At 38.5% G+C, this 24,295-nt stretch overlaps 1 protein-coding gene across 2 annotated transcripts in view; it reads right to left on the minus strand.

The window, feature by feature from the left end:
• The window catches only part of LOC128988627 (GATOR complex protein WDR59-like), a 58,719-nt gene that overhangs the window by 20,138 nt on the left and 14,286 nt on the right, over positions 1-24,295 (minus strand). For both annotated transcript variants that reach the window (XM_054410090.1, XM_054410089.1), the window contains exons 7-13: positions 23,607-23,756; positions 23,089-23,248; positions 22,544-22,623; positions 22,130-22,199; positions 21,328-21,491; positions 20,287-20,541; positions 18,795-18,936 (exon numbers count right to left, since the gene is read on the minus strand). In XM_054410090.1, the coding sequence (XP_054266065.1) occupies positions 18,795-18,936; positions 20,287-20,541; positions 21,328-21,491; positions 22,130-22,199; positions 22,544-22,623; positions 23,089-23,248; positions 23,607-23,756 (1,021 nt within the window). The remainder of the gene's footprint in view (positions 1-18,794; positions 18,937-20,286; positions 20,542-21,327; positions 21,492-22,129; positions 22,200-22,543; positions 22,624-23,088; positions 23,249-23,606; positions 23,757-24,295) is intronic.

The raw sequence follows: 24,295 nt of genomic DNA on the forward strand, positions 1-24,295 counted from the left end.
ACAATATAGTTAGGGTTAGGGTATGGTTCACTGATAAATTGTAGTTCCAAATATCCCAGCGTACTCGCCATCTCGAGAAGGTAAAATTTGGACGTCGAACACTGATCTTGAGTAAGATTAATCACTTACGATAAAATGTTTGTATGTTTACCAATCATTAGCAATTATCTGTACAACTTGCAAGCGGATTTCCCTATGATTGTTCTGGTGGCTATAGAGAATAAATTATATGGATCAAAACAATAAGTTTCCGTCCCCTACTAAGGGTATTATTTCACATTCCATACTCAAACTTAAACTCAATTACCACTTTCCTTCAGTTCACTTTGCAGGAAAACTAAAACATTTTTGTGTCCCAGTTAGTCTGTTCTGACTCGAAATTCATAGATTTGAAGTAGTGACTAATCCAATCTAACGACCCCCCGATTCAAAAGAGTTGGTCTTTTTTGTAGGGACTTCCAGAGCACATTTAACACCAACACTGCTCTTTACCTTTTTAGTTCGATGGTTCTCTACATTTTAACGCTATAATGACCCGAGTCAACATTGCCATTAAACATCAAGTCACATACTTCTTCGCCAGAACCGAATGGTAAGTCACAGTTTCTCAAGCAACTTCCATGTGTACTTGAAAAAAATTCACTGATATATTGTAGTTCCACGTATCCCAGCGTACTCGCCATCTCGAGAAGGTAAAGTTTGGTACCACTGAACGTCTAACACTGATCTTGAGTAAGATTCGTCACCTACTATAAAATGTTTGTATGTTTCCCACTCATTAGCAATTATAAGTACAACTTGCAAGCGGATTTCCCCATGATTATTCTGGTGGCCGTAGAGAATAAATTATATTGATTAAAACAATAAGTTTCCGTTCCCTACTATGGGTATTATTTCACATTCCATACTCAAACTTAAACTCAATTACCACTTTCCTTCAGATCACTTTGCAGGAAAACTAAAACATTTCAAAAAATACACTTTCCTTGATCAAAATCGTGTGTTTATAAACAGAAACTCCAAGTTTAATAATTGCATACTGAAAGTGAGGTTATAAAAATAATAACAAATGTCTGACAAATATTAAACAGCTGACGAATAATTTATAAACTGTGTATTATATTCTTCAATAAGAATTGTATTGACTCGACCTTTAACCCATTCACTTATGATTTTTTTTTTACCCGCCTAGGCCAAAACAAACGAATTTGTTGTGGCTAGTTTCATTCATTTCTGATTTAATTTTTTTTCAGGCAACATTTACTATTTATATGCAAGATATTATTATTTTCTTATTCAAAATTAAATGTAGATTCAAAATATATAAATATTTCCCAAAAAAATATAACTATAATTTTTTATTATACCATATAAAAATAAAATAAAAAAATTAAAAAATTAAAAAAAACTTTTTTATTGGTAATTTTTAGCTACATAGGGCTCATATATGTTTTGGAACTAGTCTATAATACTGTATGACACTTATAAAAACTCACCAAATGTCAAGCAAAGTTCATTTTGGTGTGGTATGCCTTGAAACACTCTGGCATGTGAAGTGCGACAAGGCAGAGCTCACACTCCCATCGGCTGTCACTGCGCTTTCCCTGGGCACTACACACCTTACATCTTCTTGAAGGTGTTTGTTTGACTTCATTTGGAGGAATAGGCCTAGGAAAATGTCCCCAAGTTGCTGCCTGGAGCCTCAGAGGTGTTTCTGAGTTGGATGATCGTCCTCTTCGATTGTACGGTGGCAGTTGTCGCGACTCAAACATTTGCTTGACAAACCTCTCCTTGAACTCACTAAACCCCAATTTTTTTCTGGTTAATTTTTTGAACACTACATAAGAGTTAAAAAGGCCAATGTCCATTATGTAAAAGAAGATCTTCTTGTATCCCTTAGCATACCTCCTCATACTAGGAAACGACGCTAATTGCTGATCCTCGCGGTCAATTCCACCCATTGAACGATTATAGTAGATCACTGGTTCTGGCTTTGTTATAATTTCTTGGGTAACTCTGTCTTTCTTGCCAGTTGATCTTTTGTCAGCTTTTTGATGAAAGGTAGACAAAATGCAAACTTGCTTCTTGTCCTGCCACCTTACTGCTAACATATCGTGGCTATAGGCTGTCTCGTAGTCGCCCAACTTAAGTTTACCCTCTTTGAAGCTCTCTGGCATGTTTGATCTCCACCAGTTAGCTGTTCCAATTACATTGAAACCTATTTGCTTAAGTCTATAGAAGAGAAGAGGTGAGGAATACCAATTATCAATAGTCAGAGTACCAGTAGTAGTCATTTTGGGGGTTCTAGGACAGAGGAGGGAGGAGGGTCAATGAGTTCCCTCTTGTCTGGTCATGTGAAACCTTTTTTTTTCCTTGTATTGGGTGTTTTGATCAGACAAGAAGGTTCGTACGGGGTGGACAGTGGTGTGTTTGGAGTGCTATGACAGCTAACTAAGCTCGCATTAGGTGTGAAACCTTTTTTTTTCCTTGTATTGGGTGTTTTGATCAGACAAGAAGGTTCGTACGGGGTAGACAGCGGTGTGTTTGGAGTGCTATGACAGCTAACTAGGCTCGCACTAGGTGTGAAGCTGGAGACACGTGTGTTCACGGTTCGCAGTGAATTTTGATGAAAATGTTGGTAAAATTGGTAAATTATGAGAGAGGATCAGAGACCACGTGGGTTGAGGTAGGTCGGGAAGGGAGGTGTGTCCATGACGTCACATGTAAACAGAGGATGATCTTACAGACAGAGACTGATCCTCTGATTTGGATGACCTTTTTTTTGTGTAGATATAAAGAACGTTAAATCAGTTCTCATTTGGTATACTTGTCGTATAATACGATCTCACGGTTGAGATCGAAAACGACGACAGCTTTTGAATCTCATTTTATATAGGACCACCAATAGGTTCTCAACTGCACAAAAATGGCGCCGATTGCATCATTCGGTGCTCATGTTTTCACTAGAGGATTTGTATGAAGATGCAGTATTTCGATCTCAATGTATACTGACACGCCATTTGAAACTCATTGTTTTCATGTTGATTTGTACGTGTCTTTTGAGTTGAGTCGTTCCGTGTTTAGTGACGTCACTTGTCTTGGGATCATGTGATCATGGAATGTTCTAGAAACATTACCATAAAAGGAAATGCCACGTGATAGGTCACGTGATCATCTTGGAACGTTCGAGAACATTACCATATATGGTCATGTGTTTCGACGATTGTGTAACAGCCCGCGCGGTCTTGCGTCAGTCTTCTCTGAGAGGTGGTTGTGAGAGGTGCTATTTTTCGAGTCTTTGAAATCGTGTAGTGCGTGAAAAGTAAGTTTTCAACCATTTATAAGTGTGACGAGGATTTGCGGTGATGGCTAGTGTCAGTGCTACGAAGCGATCGTTTCCTAGTGACAATGAGAGTGATGACGACAGCCTTCCTACACCACCGAAGCGTCGTTGGTTCCAACGTTATAAAGACGATATTGAGGAACAACAAGGTGCTAGGGAAGAACACCGTTTGGATGTTGCCTCGGTCTCTGACGGAGAACATCATGTGTCACCGGTTGTTCAAAGTGCTACCAAGCGGTCGTTTCCTACTGACAACGACAGCGATAATGAGACCCGTCCTACATCACCGAAGCGTCGTCGAGCCCAACATAGTGAGTTGGATATTTCGGAACAACTACAAGGTGCTAGTGAGATGATGGACATTCAAGAGCAGGAAGAAGATGTTTCGGATGTCGTGCAGGTTCTACCTGTCAGGAGAGTCGATACAAAAACATTAAAATTCTGTGATGTATGTCACCTCAGTATTACTAGGAAAAACTGGGCCCGTCATACTGGGAGTAGAGCTCATCAAGCGGCGTGGATACAAAAACAGCAACTAAACCAACCATCCGTCATAGTTCAACCATCCATCATAGTTCAGCCATCCATCATAGTGCAAGTCCCACGTAAGCCTCCGCCATCACCTAATCTTGAAATCATCCAATCTAAAACGGCGTTCAGAGGTCGAATGAAGACGTTTGAGATCAATAATATCAAAGTAAATGGTTACAAAAGTGTTGAAACTTTTATCGAAGATTCCAAAAAACTTATAATTGAAAAGGTTCGTGATGAGGGAACTTCATTGAAAATCCAACTTATCCTTAAGGCAAAGTTCGCTAAAGGGATTACGGAAAAAGTCGAATCTGATTTTGAATTCAAAACGAAAAACATCATCATTTACGAAGATTCTAATCTATCAGATTTGTTAAATGAGGCAAAACAAAAACTATTGACTGAGATGGAAAGTTTTAATCACAAAGGCTCCAATTGGAACATGAAAACGATTGAATGTCTTTTTTTACATATCAACCGACTTAAGCCTTTGAAAGGGTCTAGTTACATAGCCCTGCCAGAAAAAATTCGCTTGAAACGTGCTGTTGTAAACATAAAAAACAATGATCAGCGTTGTTTCATGTGGTGTTGTCTAGCAGCACTCCACCCTTCAAACGTACACCCGGAGCGGATCGACAGCTACACTGCTTACGTAGATGGATTTCTCAAGTTATTTGATGGGATAGATTTTCCAGTCAAACTGACTGATGTAAAAAAATTTGAAAAGCGTGCAGGATTATCGATCAATGTATACGGTCTTGAAGAAAATAGTGATGTTTTTCCCTTGTGTGTAACAGATGAAGAAAAGCCCGTGCATGTAGACCTGTTGTTGGTTAAAGATGGAACGAACTCACACTACTGTCTAATCAAAAACCTATCTCGTTTAGTTCGCAGTCAAGCTACAAAACATAAAGGAAAATGCTATATATGCAGACGTTGTCTTCAGCACTTTCATAACGAAGACAATTTGAAGACACATATGGAGGACTGCTCTAGACATGATGCTCTAAAAATAAAGCTCCCTACCGCTGGAAAAAATGACAAAATAAGATTTACGGAACACAATAAATCAATGAAAGTTCCTTATGTCATTTATGCTGATCTGGAGAGCATGCTCCTCCCGATTTCTACTTGTGAACCATCGGGAGTTGATGAAAACGGTGCTAAGAGATCGTACACATACAGCTATCAGAAACACGAAGCTATAAGTTTCTGTTACTATATCTCTGGCAGTGAAAAGCCTCCAACGACATATTTCGGGGAAGATGCTGGACGAAAGTTTGTCGAGGTGTTGAAAAAGGAGGCCGTAGAGATAAAACAAATCTACGAAAAGATCATTCCAATGAAACCACTGGAGGAAGAAGAGATACGTAGACATAAAGAAGCGGTAACCTGTCACATCTGCCAGGAACCTCTCAATGAAACCGACAAAGTGAGGGATCACGACCACCTCACCGGTTTGTATCGAGGCCCTGCCCATTCCAAATGTAACTTATTGTTTACTAAGCCCAAATTTATTCCTGTTTTCTTGCACAACCTTTCTGGCTACGACATACATCAGTTCATCAAAGAAATAGGACGACAAGGTGAGAAACTCAAAGTGATTCCGCAAAATGATGAGCGATATATATCATTCACTGTTCAAGTTAGGGGAGGGTTGGAACTGAGATTCTTGGACTCTTTTAAATTTTTAAGTGCAAGTTTAGACCAACTGATTAACAATTTAACTACAGATCAGTTGGAGCATACAAAGAGATTTGTCAGATCATCACAGATAGAGTTGGTAACAAGAAAAGGAGTTTATCCCTATGACTTCATGGATAACATAACAAAATATGATATGACAACTTTGCCGGAACTTCATGATTTCAAAAACAAATTAAATAAGTGTGATGTATCAGAATCAGATTATGAGCATGCTCAAAAGGTTTGGAATGAGTTCAACATCAAAGATATGAGAGAGTACACATTGTTTTACAACAAGATTGACGTCCTCCAGTTGGCAGATGTTATGGACAACTTCAGAGACGTTTGCCTTCAAACATATAGTCTCGATCCAGCATGGTACTTCACAGCTCCCGGATTAGCCTGGTCGGCGATGCTGAAACTCACTGATGTAGAGCTCCAGTTACTAACCGACCTCGATATGATTCTAATGGTCGAAAAAGGAATTCGTGGAGGTGTTTCGCAGTGTTGCTTGAGACAAGCTCGAGCCAACAACAAGTATATGAGTCAAGGCTTCGATGAGAACAAAGAACCTAGCTACCTGGTGTACTTAGATGCGAATAACCTATATGCTTGGGCTATGTCGCAGGCAATGCCATTCGGTGACTTTAGATGGCGAAAAGATACTGAAATAAATGTTTTAGACATCAGTGATGACGCGGCCACCGGCTACATTCTCGAAGTTGACCTCGAGTATCCCGAAGAAATTCATGACCACCATGCAGACTTTCCACTCGCACCTCACCACATGATTCCACCTGGGTCAAAAATATCTAAACTGGTCACCACTTTGTACGACCGATCTAGATATGTTGTACACTACAGAAATTTAAAACAGTATCTCAACCTCGGAATGAAACTAAAAAATATACATCGGGTTCTTGAGTTTTCTCAAAAACCGTGGATGAAACCATACATCGATTTAAACACTAACATGAGGACCAAAGCAAAAAATAAATTCGAAATTGACTTCTACAAGCTTATGAATAACGCGGTATTTGGGAAAACTATGGAAAACCTTCGGAATAGAGTGGACGTTCGTCTGGTAACCGACGAACGACAGGCGGATAAATTCATTGCCAAACCTACATTCAAGAGTAGGAAAATATTTACGGACCATCTTGCAGCTGTGCACATGACCAAAACATCACTTCTTTTCAACAAACCGATTTACGTGGGGGCAGCTATTCTAGATGTGTCGAAAACCCTTATATACCGTTTCCACTATCAAGTGATGAAGAGCAGATATGGTGATCGGATCATACTCGCCTATACTGATACCGACTCACTGATTTACATCATATATACAGAAGACTGGTACATGGACATGAAAGAAATGATTGACGAGTTCGACACGAGTGCATATCAAAGTGCCAACCCTTTTGGTATGCCTCGAGTAAACAAAAAGGTTCTCGGAAAAATGAAAGATGAGCTGGAAGGTCTGATCATGGTTGAATACGTTGGTCTGAAGTCAAAAATGTATGCCACTGACGTAGAGGAAGGTTTGAATTGTATAAAAACATCTAAAAAGGCTAAAGGAATCAAGAAATCAGTGGTGGAAAATGAAATCACAATAGATGACTATCGCAGATGTTTGAAGACTCTCGAAGATGTGTACAGACAAATCAACAGCATCCGAAGCCACCTGCACGATGTTTATAGTATGACACAATTCAAGAAATCACTTTCGCCAAAGGACGACAAACGGTGTGTTCTTCGAGATGGAATAAGGACGCTACCCTGGGGACATAGAAGAATTCCTACTGAATGTACATAAAAAAATGTAAAAAAAACTATTCCTGTAAAATATATTTTTTTCGTGTTTTACACTGTTGTTATTTATTGCCCTGGTGTGCACAAGGTTTTTTGTAGCTCTTTCTCATAAAAAGATCCAATTATTTCTTCACCACTTTTATCTTTGATTCTATAGGTTATTGGAAAGGTGTCTTGCACTTTGGATATGGTAAATATCTCTCTAGTCCAATTGCGACTGTATTTATCGGCAAACGTATCTTTTTTTGCCACAATCCTCACTCTGTCTCCTAGTTGAAATTTTATTTTTCTAGGTGTATGAGGAATATTGGAGAACCTCTCAAGCAATCTAGGTACGTCCGCCTTAGTAACCTCTGCAGGTTTCATACAAATTGTACGATGGACACTATTGTTGTACTGATGTAACAAGTCTTGAACTATGTCTAACCACCGAAAATAATTTCGAGTCTCGAATATAACCTTCATTTTTTCATTCAACGTACGATTGAACCTCTCAATGATTGCACTCTTTTCCTCATTTTCAGTATGATACATTTTTATGTTGTACGATTGCAAAACTGACTTAAAATCACGGTTAAGAAATTCTTTGCCCTTATCGGTGTGTAACAGTCTGGGAGCGGTGTGACCGTTGACGTCAATTGCTCGCTTCAATATGAGCATAAACGATTCCGCTACTTCTGCACCCCGTTTGGTCATCAACGGCTCTGACCAGGCGAATTTTGAAAAGGTATCAATCACATTCAACATATAATTATAGCCATCATTCTCACTGGCATACTTTCTCATGACAACCAGATCTGCGGCCCACAGATCGTCTATACCTAGGGTAACAATACGTCGTCGAGGAAAGTGCTTGATCACTGGTCTATGTACTTCCTTGGCGGCCATACTGGGCTTAGGAACTTTGACGAAGGCGCCTTTACGCTGACCGCAAATATTGCATGTCGTATTTAAACGCCATTTGTTGTTAACGGTTTTGACATACTCCCCACTGTCTTGAGACGTGGTTTTCCTTTTGCATTTCATACAGTAGATTTCCATTGGCTCTTATATAAGTGGGAAACACTTAAAAATGAGTGAACTGCACAGACACAGAATTCACTTGTCCGACGGTCAGAAGCGTAAGCTACGCATCGCGTTTAAGAAGCGTAGAACTGCTATAATTGGTTTAACTAATGATAGCGTCTCGCGTGGAGCGGATCATATACTGCTTAACGAAGCACAACACAAGGCTATTGAAAAAGCTATCCGGAACAAAACCGGTCTACGTCTGGCTGTGAGCTACGATCAGCTTTTGAAAAACAAAGAGGGTGGTCTTTTGAAAGAGATGTTGGAAATGGTTGAATCAAAGGTGCCATATGGAAAACGTTTCATATCTCCATTGATACGACATCAGGTGGCACCGATTCTCAAGAACCGATTCGTGCCGTGGTTGAAAAACCTGATCGATAACGAGCTAGATTCAATAATTGAAAAAGACCCCAAGGGAGCCGGCCTTAAGCGATGCATCAACAACAAGCTGGACTCTCTTTTAAAAAACCCGTAAGATCGTTTGAACCTATGTCACTGGGAGAAATAGAGCTTTATGCTAACCAAATAGGTATCCGTGGCTTTCGAGGAGTATTTATGAGACAGATATTACCCGAAGCCCCTATGGAGTTTGAATGTGGAATCTTGAATCTGGGTAATATCGATTCTTCTGGAACCCATTGGACTTGTTATGTTAAAGACAAAAACAAAAAGTTCTATTTCGATTCGTTTGGAAACGCACCCCCACCACTAGAACTAATAGACTATTTAGGTTCAAACGATCTCTTCTATAATGACATTGCTGTTCAAGAGTATAATGATCCACCTATCTGTGGTCATTTGTGTTTGGAGGTTTTACGACGAAACTCTAGTGATGAGCCTTGGGATGATATCATAAGAGCTATACGGGATGATAAATACGTATGGAGTTGGTGGTGGCAGCGGAAGATTCATGTTCAATAGATTCGGGGACGAGGTGGACTACCAAAGCTCAATTCGTCTACAAATCGAATCACAAACAAAGTCTGAAATTAGGGATCTTGTCAAATCAGGTCTTTCGGAAATGAAGAAAATGATGAGAACACCTAACGACGATTCGAGCCATGTAGCATTAAACAATAGACTTGGTAAAATAGAATCTACGATGAACATCAAGGATAATTTCATTGGTTTTAAAAGCAAACGTTTGGTTAGCGTCTCCAATGCAATTGATAAACATGATGTTGTAAACAAATATCAATTAGACACTGTAAAATCAACGGTGGATAGACTAACAAAAACATTCGATGTTTCGAACCCTGAGGTGGTGAATTTAAACGGACATCGAAGAATAGGAAAAGTCAGCAGATCAAAAGATCTTTATGACGTGATCGTAAAGAAAGAACTAAACGAGTTAAATGAAAAACTGGTTACATTCCAGACAAACCTTAACACGATATTGGGTAATATACACGATGACATTATAAATTTAAAGAGAGCACAAAATGGTAATGATATAAGTGACAAAGATGCCGCTAGTGAAAATCCGGGGCAAAGGATGCCAAATGACATTCCATCCAGAGCACCCTATCCGCCTCAGTGATGGTAGCAAGTGCCGACTAGCTCTAGTTAGCTTTATGTCGGAGAACTACATAAACAACGTGTTAGAACCGGGTAACATATATTTTTGGGATAGCGATATTTATCTGATCTCGACGCCATTTACGATCTCAAGGGGATATTGGACTATTGAAAAACTAAATGAAAAAATCAACGAATATATTACTGCACTGAAACTTAACGTACCTACCAACCAATTTTCAATCAAAAGGGAAAATGATCGTATTGCAATAACAAGTCCATTGAAATTTTATCTCGACGAAAAGGCGGCTTCATTCCTCGGATTCTCAAGTCCTGGAGAGAAACCATTAACCGAGCAGGAATCGTTTTACGATGCCAATACGCTTCTGGTTGCGCCAAACGCACCCAATTTCAGGGCTGTAGACGCCATAGAGGTACACTGCAACATCGTAGAGCACAGTTACATCAACCACGATGAGAACAGACACAAACATGTGGAAGCAGAACTGTTGTACACGTTCTTCCTGAATGTAGCACATGGCTACAAGATATATGAAGTGCCAACGGAGAAGTTGTACGTTCCTCTGAGGAATGGCTTACAAACGATCAACCGAATCGACATCACTCTCCGAGATCAAAACAATCGCTTGCTTCAAAACGAAAACGTTGAATGTGTAATAGTTTTAGATTTATATAAGTCCTAAAATGGATATCAATGTGTACTGCATCGAAGAAGGATCCATAAATAATCTATTACCACACCCATTAAGATGTCTTATAGTCGGTTCATCAGGGTGTGGAAAAACAAACCTATTGCTCAATTTTATCTATAACGTAAAGGGTGTAAAGTTCAAAAACCTTTATGTATTCAGCCGATCCATCGATCAGCCAGCATACACACAGCTACGTAAACACTATGAAAAAGTAGAGCACGCACTCGGCACAACTATTGCATACTTTTACTCAAACTGCAGTGACTTGATACCTCTAGACGAATGTAAGTCCAACTCTTTGGTGGTGTTTGACGATTGTCTTTTAGAAGAACAAACAAAAATAAAAGACTATTTCATACGAGGGCGTCATAAACAGGTATCTTGCATTTATTTGAGTCAGAGCTACGGGCGGATAGACATGCAAGTAATAAGGAATAACGTTAATCTTTTGTGTATATTCACACAGAACAAACACTATACACAAAAGATATACAACGACTTTGTTGGATCCGATATGATGTACCAAGAGTTTGTAGGCATGTGTAAAAAGTGTTGGGCGGAACCTCACGGTTTTATGTCAATAGACACTACTAAAAAAACGCATCTAGGTAAATATAGATGTATGTTTAAGGAAACGCTATATCCCTAATAAAAAACATTTTTGCATCAAATACGTGTATTTTGTTACATTAACAATATTTTATACTTAAGAGCGTATTTACACTAAATGATAGTGTTTATACTAAAAAACGATATTTCAAATTAAAGAGCGTTTCTGCGTTAAATAAACGTTATATTTTTATCAAAAGCGTTTCTACACTAAATAAACGTTATATTTATGTAAAGAGCGTTTCTACAATCAATAAACGTTTCACATGTACATGTTGGAATAACAATGTGAATCTTACGTCGTATTTATGTGTTACTAAGTGCACAATGGATGCAAAAGAAGCTAAGCGACTTGAGACTCTAGAAAAGAATCTCGTCAAAAAATTTCGGACAGCGGAACAGGAGGAAAAGAAAGAACGAGCTAAGAAACTGGAGGAGATTACAAACTCCCATCCCAATACACATGCAATACAAGACATTACAAAACCCCCAACACGAGTAACAAGTAAAACGCGAGATGAACCTCTGACAGTTGAAAAAGCTAGACAGCTGGAGCAACTACAAACCACTCTGCAAAACCAGTTCGGAGAAATACATGTTAGGGAAATGGAGGAACAACGTGTAAGGGAGAAAAAGTACGAGGCTATCACCAAAGCGATTAAAGAGAAAAAAGAAAAGGATGAGGTACTGGAGAAAAAAACAAAAGAAATGCTGAAAAAACAAAAATACAACCAGCTAATGAAACGCAACTTTAGACCATCAGTCTCTAGTACACCGGACCGAGTCGGTTATATTGGTTCCACTCAAGACGATGATGATGAAGATGAAAAAATGGAAGTAGTCGCGGATAAATCAATAAAACAGTTGATGGATACCAAGGTCGTTAATCTCGGAGTGGTCGGGGCTAAATATCTACCACGAGCTAGTGACTCTCAATTCGGTATTTATTTCGATGAGATAGATGAGCAACTAAAAATCGGTTCTGAACCGATTGGGTTTGATTATGATGACATTATTGTAAACAACAAACGATTTAAAGGTACTGAAGGACTTTGGAAACTTTTAACGAAGAAAGGGTTTGTGCAGTCTAATGAATACACATCAAACGATTGGCAGACATATAAAGATATGCTTTTGATGACAAACTCTATCTTCCAGAAAAATGATCCTACTACACGACGTCCAAAATCTAGTTCAGGACAAAAATGGCGGAAAATGATAAAACCTATTTGGGACGAAGTTATCAAACCGACCGATCCGATTGAACAAGATATGGACAGGGATGTATTGACGGGATCCGGTTTAAAACGCTACCATGACGGTCCGGTTGAATATCGCTACATCAAAGACCTCAACGAGCTCATCAACCGTCTGAATTTTATTTACGCAGAGGAGGTTGCAGGCAACAACAACTTTCACAACGAAAAACTATCTGTTGTTAAATTCATATCCGACCGTATGCAAGAACTGATTGACCAACCGAACGGGGTCAAATACGTAGTACGATGTTTGTCAGCCTTGCCTGAACGCGCGATAGAAGGCTCGGGATTGTTGAACGACATCATCAACAAATTACCTGTAGAACTACACGCCCCGCGTAATTGGAAATTCGATACGTACAACTTCTGTGGTCCAGGCACGAAGCTCACTGAACGATTAGGTCGTGGTGACAAGGGTGTGAATCCTTTAGACGATGCGTGTAAACAGCACGACATATGGTACAGAGACCACCGGAAGCCCGAAGACAGATGGGTCGCAGATAAAGCGTTACAGAAAGCAGCGTGGGATAGAGTGACGTCTAGCGACGCGGACCTTAACGAGAGGAGCGTAGCCCTCGCGACCACGGGTGCGATGTGGTTGAAACGTAAACTAGGGATGGGTTTAGGTACATCCGCGTGTTCATATCCCTGTAGAAAAAATGGGTATATATAAGTGAGCAGCATGGACAACGCTTGGCAAATCTTGTCCCGCGAACCGAAGGCACCAAACGGTGTACTCACCGACGAGCTCGTTATGAAGTTCGATAGGTACCTCAACTGGGACCTGTTGTCAATTCACTATGATTTCTCCATCGATATGCTACGTATTTACTTTCATCGTGTTGACTGGGGTCCTATTCTGAAGAGGCAAAAATTCAGTGAGAGCTTCCTTCGTGAGATGGCACCAAACTTTGAGCATGCGTGGTTTGCTGTCAGCAAGCACCAAATACTTTCCGAGTCGTTCATACACGACTACGCAAACAAAGTCGATTGGGAATACATTAAAAAATTCCAGATCGTTTCGCAACAGTTTTTGGATGATCACAAAGCTTACATGGAAGAGGAGTTCAATGAGTAAGCCTCTATATATACCATGTAATTAAAAAAATAAATAAAAATAATTAGCTTATATTTTTTTGTTCTTCTGTGTTATTAAGTCATTGTAGACAATGGAAGCACTGTACGAACGTTTCTCCACCGGAGTGGTGAAAAGCGAGTACCGAGCTGTTATGCCGATATCCGAGTTGAATTTCAACACACCAAACAATTACACAATCTTCAAACTCGATCACGGAGACACGTTTTACGACTCGGCAATTCAATATCACATCTGCGGCGAGGTAGTAAAAAAATCCGATGGTAAAGCATATGATGCGACTGCCACTATAGCCCTTATTGACAATTTCATACCATACCTCTTTACAAGAATCGAACTGAAAAAACACAACACAACAATCGATGTGGTCGATCATCCGGGAATTACAAGCACTATCAAAAGTATTCTAAACTATCCTCAATCGATGAAACCCGCTTTGCAAAACTGTGGGTTCGCATCAAGATACTCGCTTGGTGGTGGCAAGTTCGAAGCAATTGGAACCTTAGCGCATCTCGGGTTAGGATTCTTTGACCACATGCGATACCCCATGTACAAAGGTGGATTCGAGATTGTATTCACAAGAGCTGAAGATAACGACGCTCTATACCATTGGAAAGGAACCGGTGCCGCAGCTACCGAACCTGAGGATGGCAAAGTGAAAATCACTTCCTTCGTTCTCAGAGTTCCCATAGTGGAATATACGTCAACTAGCAAAATCCAACTAATCGACGGTCTAACAAAACTTAGTGAAAAAGACGAGTTGGTCTACAACTATTATCAGTGGCAATGTATTGACAAAAAGGGTGTGTTCGGATCTACATACACATTCGACATTACAAACGTTTATAGAAACGTATACAACCCTAGATTCGTAATCATGTGCTTTCAAACTAACCGCACGAATGATCAGAAAAAGAACCCAGCGCAATTTGACAGCGAAAATATAAAGAACTTTGCAGTTAAAATAAATGGTCAACGTTACCCTCAAGAACTGCAAAACGCTGCAATCCTTGAGGGACGTTGGAGAGTGATTTACGAGCAATTCATGAGATATCGTAAGGTGAATTTCGATGACAGCTCAATGATCATTGACCCGAGCGAGTTTATTTCACACTACCCACTGTATGTTGTCGACACACATCTTCATCCGATGAATACAGACCGTTCTAGAAGTGACATTCAAATAGAATTCGATTTCACAAACGCAATCGCATCACCATCGGCCGATTCAGGCACTACCGCATATGTCATCGTAGTCTCTGAAAACGCGTTTGCCTACGACATATCAAGGAACATAATCAAGGTGATGTAACTGCGCATTTATATAAGTGAGGGACATGGCGCAATTGGTAGATTTGCTTAACGCGTGCCAAGCACCCAAATACACTAAAATCGAAGAGCTGCGACATGAGCATCCCTACAGAATAGTGGAGTTGCAGCGAGTCGTGACGAGATACGGTCCCTCGGTAACCGCTACTGTCGAAGAAGACCCTTGTGGCAATCTAAGAAAATTGTATCTCCCATGCAGGTACAACAACGTTTTGACAGACGTCATGATTAGAAACTACAACAACGGTGTCAACGAAAAACTTGCTTTGATACCCAAAAGCCATGGTCAGATCGAGTTTACAACAATAAACTAATATAACAGAAATAAAATACACAAAATATTAAAACTGAAAAACACAAAAAAAATATTTTTTCGCCTCCGGAGGATTAGCGTGGTCGGAACCACACCACGTGCTGAGTCGCCGACCTACCTCACTCCACATGGTCACAGATCCATAACTACATAACTACAGTAGCAGAAAACATTGCTATTTGCACCTTGCATGCAGTGCAGCTGAGCAACAGACAATAGAACTAGACAGACAACAAATCCAACTCCAATGCTTTCTAAATCAGAGGATCAGTCTCTACCTGTAAGGTCATCCAAATCAGAGGATCAGTCTCTGCCTGTAAGATCATCCTCTGTTTGTGACGTCATGGACACACCTCCCTCCTCCCTCCACGACCTACCTCAACCCACGTGGTCTCTGATCCTCTCTCATAATTTACCAATTTTACCAACATTTTCATCAAAATTCACTGCGAACCGTGAACACACGTGTCTCCAGCTTCACACCTAGTGCGAGCCTAGTTAGCTGTCATAGCACTCCAAACACACCGCTGTCTACCCCGTACGAACCTTCTTGTCTGATCAAAACACCCAATACAAGGAAAAAAAAAGGTTTCACACCTAATGCGAGCTTAGTTAGCTGTCATAGCACTCCAAACACACCACTGTCCACCCCGTACGAACCTTCTTGTCTGATCAAAACACCCAATACAAGGAAAAAAAAAGGTTTCACATGACCAGACAAGAGGGAACTCATTGACCCTCCTCCCTCCTCTGTCCTAGAACCCCCAAAATGACTACTACTAGTACCTATGTCCTTTTCCTGCCAAATCTTTTGTCATTTCAACGACTATCGCCTCACTCGTTAACAGCTTTTCCTCCTGTGTAGAATCCCCACTTCCTTCTTCAACCGGTACATTTTCTTTGACTTCAGCTCCAGTATAGATCTTAAATTTAGAACAATAACCACTTCCAGATTCACAACACTTGTAAAACTTTATGCCAAATCTGGCTCTCTTCTTGGGATTAAATTGGACATAGCCCAACCTCCCTCGGAACTTCATAAGACTCTCATCGACAGCTATGTTTTCATCAGGTATGTACAGATGGGAAAACTTCCTGTTCATGTACTCAATAACGTACCTTAACTTCCACAGTTTATCATTCACAGGTTTCCTATTATTGTCTGTAAGGTGGAAAAATGTGGACAGTAGCAAAAAACGGCGGAATGGCATCACTTTACGAAAAAAAGGGGTCTCAGTTACAGCATTAGGCGACCAGTATGATTGTATGGTTCTTTTTTTTACTAGCGACATAAGGACACAAAGTGTATAAAAACAAGCCATCTCATCTGCAGTTGTGTCAAACCATTCTGAGTATATAGTTTTTCCTAACCCGCCTGCTTCGTTCTTTTTCTTAATTGTTTCTTTGGCATAATTATTAGTCTCTGTTGCAACATGTTGCCAAAAGTCATTATCAAGAAACGCATTGAAAACATCTAATTCAGAGGGAGCTGAGCCTAAACTTCTAGCCAAACTTGCTCTAACACCAGGACAACCAGTAAAAGGGATTTTATTTATTATATTACTTTCTATGGTACTGGTCCACTGCCAACCCTCCTTTTTCTTCTTTTTTGGTGGAGCTGTATCGTTACTAGTTTGAGTTTTGGACCTTTTAGTAGGCTTAGATGGTTGTGAAATAGCTTTTTTTCCTATAGGCCTACCTCTTCCTCTAGACCTGCCCCTAACAGGTTTACTTTTAGGCCTAGGGTCAGGAAAGCTAGGGTCGTCAGCTTCCTCACTCGGTGTAGGTGAGAGGGCAGGCACGATTGAAGATGCATGCTGGTCAAATAATTCAGGCCTAATAGGCAAATCTAAATCAGATTGGACATTTGGAGGGGTCATAGGCCTATGCCTGCCACTATCTATATCATTTATAGGCCTAGAGTCAGGGAAACCAGGGTCGTCAGCTTCCTCACTCGGTGTAGGCGAGAGAGAAGGCGCGCTCATACTACCGCGGTATAACCGATCAAGAAACTGGACTGATTTAGGCAATTCTTCATCACATGATGGAGAAGATACATGCTGATCAAATATTTCAGGCCTACTAGACAAATCTGAATTATATTGGACAGTAAGGGCATCTGGAGGGGTCATAGGCCTAGCATAGCTGCAAGAAGGCTGTTCAAGCAACAACTGGTCACTTTCTAATGGCCTAGGCCTAACACAATTAGTATTATGTTCTGGGGAAACTGTGGTCTCATAATCAATAGGCGTATTAGACTTATTACTCACTTGAATTCTGCTCCCTTCCAAATCATCATCATCACTCCAACCACTCTCCTCAAACAAGTCACAATCACTGTCACTGTCACAATCCCCTATAAGTTTTATGATGTCACTTTCATCTAACTCTTTTCCACATTCATCCACGAATACCAAGTTATTTTGAAGACTCATCGTATTATACAAAAGCTTTTCAATTGAATAATATAGTAAAACAAGATACTGTAGCTCAATCTTTATCACGACGAAGTGAAACACGACATGATAGGCCTAATAACTCAGTCATTATAACGACGAAAAAGTAAAATACTGATAAAAACTTACACTAAGTAAATTCTATAACTTATTTTATAAGATAACTACACTTTTCAATAAAATAATAAAGTAAAACAAGGCTCTAACACAATGTTTACATCGTCGAAGTAAACACAACAACGTATCAGCTGTGAAACCAGTGTAGACGTCGTCAGCTGCTAAGTTGCACCATTTCAACTTCAGTTTTTTTGCCGATTGGACTGGACTGAGATGATGAAAATATAACCAAAAGAAAGCCTGAAAATCATAGAACAAGAAGCATATGCGATCTATTGGATTTCTGGGGAACTAACTCGGCACAAACAGGTTTTAATAGCGGACGGCGATTCGCCGTCGCTTCACACAATGGCTAACGGGAGCGCGACGGCGGATCGCCGTCGTTGTAAGCGAAGGGGTTAAAGGGCTGTAGGTCGTAGCCCTTAGAAATAACGTAAATTCTAAGGAAGTTCGGCAAATCTACACACTATCCCCTGTAATTTGAGACATAAATCTTGTAGATCGGTCCAGTAATTACTGAGAAAACAGTGTTACAACTGTGTATTAAATATATAGATTTTGCCCAAATTTGGAAAATGTTTTTATTTCTTACTAACTATTAACATTTTACATAAAAAACACTTTTACCCTCCCTGTTGCAGCAAACCTAAGTATGTGTAAAACTGATTCTATTTAAATAGGGAATAAATGTGATATTTTTAAGGAGACATTTTAGTGTAAATCCATTCAGGGAAATGGAAATTCACTTAGTCTGCAGGTTTGCTGCGGCGGGGGTATTATTATAGCTTTACAATCATGAGAATATATCTTGGCTTGACTTTCTGTTTAGTTGCTTGAGGATAACTTGAGCTTTAAGGCTAGGCTCGGTTAAAAATTAAGCTGTTCGCACCTCTAAAAACGATTCATCGTTAATAAAAATTTCCTTTAGTTAGAGAACTTACCAACATTGCAAAACTTTGCCCCAGAAGTCCTCGGGTATGGTATCGAAGCATCTTGATATCCAGTAAATATGGAGGAATGATCAACCAAAGACACTGGAGAGATCTGCAGCCTGTTCTTGTCTACTTCCTCATTGGCAGAGATCTGAAGAAAATAACTAAACATAATGGTAGATCTAAACAGATGTACAACAAAGGTTTCAAATTAGATCAATCACTTCAACATTCGGAAATAAGTTTTACAAATAAATGGTCCTGTTAAAGTAAGTCATAATAAATAGGTTACATGTGAATCTTTCCTAAATTCTTTTGAAAAAATTTACAACTTGTTTGATATAAAACTCACCGCTTGGTTATCTTTTATAAGTTGATATCCTTCAGATAGGAAAACTTACAAAATATATGTAAATAAATCACAATTATTTTACTATAATGGTCAAGTGCCATAAATTCCAAAAGAAAATTAAGATTTGTTTTGTCATGTGAATAACTCAATATTATACCATTACTGTTTTTTTTTTAATCCAAGATATGAGTAAAAGTAGTCTTCATTTGTATATTTTGTGACTGTGGAATATATATATTTTTTAGAGTGAGGCAATAGTAGTTTGTTTTTCAACATTCAATGTTTTTAAACATTGCCCGACCTTTCAGCCAAGAATATGCTACTTAAATTTAGCAAACACCTTAAACACTAACAGAATAACTATATTGAAAGTAGGGATGGTCAAGTCTCGAAATTTCGGGAAATTTTCGGGAAATTTTCAATCTTGTTACACGAGACGAGATTACTTTTTGGCCGAGATTTGTATCGAGACGAGAATAAAAAAAAAAAAAAAAAAAAAAAAAATTTAAAACGCCTGCAGAAAGTCAATGCAATACCCGCAATACAGGAGCGGGTTGTAGTTGCGTTTCCTTTTCAAAGGCGTTCTTATTTAATTAATTCTTTTAATGTAAATATTACTTTAATTCTTTTAATGTAAATATTACTTTCATTATTTTAATAATATTACTTTAATAACATTTGAGAAGTTTTGTTAAGTGTAAGCAGTGTGAGGAATGTTTTATTACTATAAAAAAGTCAAAACAAGTAACTATTTTATAAAAATTAATATTGCTTTTATTTTATGATTTATTTTATTTTAGGATAAGTTGAACTCTATCCTAACTGATATCACCATGTTTCCTAATCGTAGGCATTTTTAATAAGTTAGGCGTGATTAATAAAAAAATGTTATGCTGATGTTATTTAATGAAAGATTGTAAATATTCTTGCCTATTATCATTATTTTAGTATTTAAACAGTCATCTAACAATGTTACAAAATCAGGTAAAAATTTTGAACGTGCATTTCCCGTTGTGTATGAGAAGAGAAATCTCGTCTCGATCTCGTCTCGAAATTTTATGAGAAATAAAAAATCTCGTCTCGTCTCGTCTCGAACTAAAAATCCAATCTCGTCCATCCCTAATTGAAAGCTAACAAAGGCAGCCTGACCTGTTCCAAGGTGGCCACTGCTTGGCGAAGGCAAGGATCTAGACATGATCTGTTCCTGTGCACTCTCTGCTGCGCTGTGTGTTTCATCACCTTCAGTAACTTTGTCTTCACCACAATGTCTACGTTGGATCCTGATGCAAACTGGAACGCAGGGGCGCTGCCATACGGGTAGTTAGGGGGGAAAGTTATCAGGAGGTATACTATGTGGCTGCCTACAGAAATCTTGGCTGAGCAGGTACGACGTACCACATCCATCTGAAACAGAAATATTTAATATAGCCTATATTAAAATTTATAATAAACTGACTTTGAAGATTAAAGGAATCGTTTCATGGCTGTGAATGTCCTTACAGGTTCTTAATTATTAAACTAAAATTAAATTTATTTAACTAGTATCTAGGGGCAACTGTTTTGTAATTACACACTTTAGTTGGGATATTCAAATATTTCCCATACAAGGATGTGAGTTTGCATTTAAAGAGAATGGAGAATGAATGTTAACGACAAAAATGTCAATTTTTTTTACAGTAACTATTTTATGTAGCAGGCCCATAGGCCTACTATAGAGCCACACAATTTTCTTCTACGTCCTCTTCAAATTGCGAAATACTGGTATATCAGTTAGTTGGTTATATAGTGGAAAATTAATTGCATAATACAAAGTAAATAGGGAAATAAAACTAAATTGGGCATTCAAATTTTCAGTAACTTAATAGTTACACTACATCATTATAATAGATGACACTGTCAAACTAATCCATCAACAGATGGTCTTACTTAAAATAGATTAAAACTGAAAAGAAAAAGATACATGATGGTGTAAAGCTAATAATTATTTATTATTCCAATGAAACTCATAAGTGGCAGCTATGCCGCTTGATCTCCTCACAAAAGCTGACATATTATCTATATGAAAGCCAACAAAGACATCCAGCCTGACCTTACAAAGAACCACCAATTGGTAATAAATTACCAAAATGCACTCTCTGGCAAAGAAATATATAGGCTAGGTTGTTCACTTTGGTTTACGTGTACACTCACCTTGTCAAACGTAATGTTACGAGAGTTGACATTGACCAATGAGAACTCCTGCTGCAGAGTCTTGGGCTGGGACGCAGGAGTTGTCTGGAGATCCTGGGAGGAAGATGAGTTAGACAATGTAGAACTGGCTGTGTCCAACATAACCTCACTCTCTCCTTCACTTTCTATATTTAAACATACAAATACATCAAATGAAAGCACTTCTATATTAAATCTAAGTTAATGTGTATATGTAACCATTAAACAAATAATTACTGAGCTTCTAGACTTTTAAATGCTAAAATTAAAATACTTTTCTTACCCCTATGAGTTTCAAGCAGTATTCATAGCCCTAATTGTGCTCATTTACTATGTTTTAGTACAAGTTATGCACAGAAGTTAAATCATCTTTCTAAACCAGCTTTAGTGACTTAAACAAGGTAAGTATGGGTATAAACAAAGTGGCTAAAAACAGATTTGAGGAGTAAATCACACAGAATCCAACCATAAACACTCACTGACCAGTAAATAAACACTTTTTTACTACCATCAATTATACCTAATGATTAAACTAAAAGGTGGTCAAATCCAAACCCAAACACATTGGTTAATCTTGAATCTCAGGTTTCAGCATTGTTTGTTAGGTATTGCGTTTAGCCAATTTTGTTCAGTTATACTCGCATAGAATATTACAAGAGAAGGTTAGGTATGTTACCTTTTCTTTCCAATATAACACACTTTAACACTTCTGAAATTTGGTCAAAAATGCAGGAACGTAATTAATTCTAACGAAAACAAAGTCACAACAGGTGTTTCATTTTACCCAGAGCAGATGTAGTAGTGAGGATATCTACATTAGTGGCTGTGTCACCATCAGGATCGTGTCCACACAACTGCAAAAAATTATTAAAAATAAATACAACGTTTATAGTTTATTCAAAGAGTCTTAAGTTTTGGTTTTACAATAACATTATATTATGCAAGAACATTTTTATAGACTCAAATTTGTCTACACTTTACAAAGTCCTCCTGGAAACAAAAATTGTTGTTTATGTGGCCAACCTAAACTTCTAAGGTAGGCTAGCTGGTGTTCCCTTTAGTCTACGAGTACCATTAGAAATCCTGGCCAAGAGGCTTTACTTGAACAAAACTATATTATCTTATCTAACATTTACCATGCACAGCACAAACTAGTTGGGCTGCCCTGAATTTAAATCATAATTAAGAGTTTGCTTACCTTCTGCAGGAATGGCTCGATTTGCCAAATACGCAAGGTCTGATCTTTGGACCATGTGATTAGTTGATAGTCAGAAGATTCTGTAAGAAAGGAATTAAAATAATGAAAATACAGAGTTGCATTTTTGAAGGGCTTTTATATTTGATAATGATCACTGATCAGTGGAAACATTAAGTTAATTTGTGTAACAAAGGTTAATTCAGAGGAATCCTAAAGAGAAAAAGAGTATCAGACTTCATGAAGCCTATTCCATAAAGTTGTTTCTGTTACACATCTCTAGATTATTTTATAAACTTCAGGTACATTGTGTTAGGTCCAACTGTCCAAAAGTAAAAAAGATTATGTTGTAAATTCCAAATTAATATATAGATACTAAGATTGGTTAAACCCTCCATAATTATGTATTTTACAATTGTTGCATGATTCCAAAATCCACAATGTTTTAGTTCACATTCAATGCTTGAATATAATAAAAGTATTCAAAATCCTTAAAACCTACAAGGATTATCAATACGTTCTAAGCCAGTTTTTCCTGAGTTACTCACCATCTTTGTGTCTCCGCCACTCACATTCCAGCACTGTGTCGGTGTGGCCCACGAATGTGTGGACAGGAGCTGTGAGATTGGACAGGTTCCACAACAGAAGACTGTTCTCTCCTCTCCTCATAGGGGGGACCACCACCATCAGAAGACCATCACCAAATGGCTGAACAATTCAAACAAACATTGATAATGTCAGTTTTAACTACATTAAGTTAGTAAGTAGCAATGTCGTGATTATCTCCTGAAAAATCAATCCTCATCACCTCCAAAGATCACAATTACCACTCATAGTTGGATTTTATTCCCAAACTGACATGATTAAAAACTCCCAACGGAACGGCAGTAATGAACAGAGCCATAGACTATTGGTGACTTTTTCACTTTTCCCAAATAAAATTCCTGAACACTTCATAGTTTTCCCAGTCATTGGAAACCTTACATAAATAAACAGTAATATTACATTGCAGACACTTTACAACAACCCTTACGAACTATGAAGTCATGCTACAACACAGACTCACTGTATAGCGTGCCCTCCAAACTGGAGCCGAGGCCGTGATTATGTTTTCTGCTCTCCGAGGATTGGTGGTGTCAAAGAACTTGACCGTACAGTCCTGACTGGCAGTGGCCAGCTGATTCTCATGAGTCTGACTCCAGTCCAGACTATGGATCTGGAACAGACAACTGAATTTCAGCCTTCAAATTACCTTTGAATAGGTAAATGAAATTAAAAAAGAAAAATCATTTATTTACACATGCACACATTTATTATCATTTATTTGAATAGGTATTGGTGTGACAAGATGCCCTGTTAGGTTGAGTTGGCGACCTTCAAATTAAGCTAGAGAATATCTTGTTTTCGAAGGTGATTACTTGAGTCATTCCCAACTTTTTAGCCTCAACATTGCACAAAATATAGGTATTTACGCCAATTGCGTAGAATTCAGAAGTTTATCCACTGAGGATAAGTAGTTATTTAGTGATAAGCTTTCAAATAATAATAATAAGAATTTCAACTCCTCAGGGACTGGTATACTATTTGGCCTAATTCAGTTTTCATTGTCCAATATTAACCGAGAAATAATTTGGAATTTATATGTTATCAAACTAAAAGAAAAACATCAATTGATTAAAGACTGTTCACAGACTAGAGAATAATTATTTTTATTAACATTCTAAAGTCACCCCCAAAGGTTATAAAAGACATAAA

This window comes from Macrosteles quadrilineatus, unplaced genomic scaffold (genome assembly GCF_028750875.1).
Source record: "Macrosteles quadrilineatus isolate MER2022 unplaced genomic scaffold, UCM_ALF_1.0 Scaffold_3__2_contigs__length_128488019, whole genome shotgun sequence".
Taxonomy (NCBI): Eukaryota; Metazoa; Arthropoda; class Insecta; order Hemiptera; family Cicadellidae; genus Macrosteles; species Macrosteles quadrilineatus.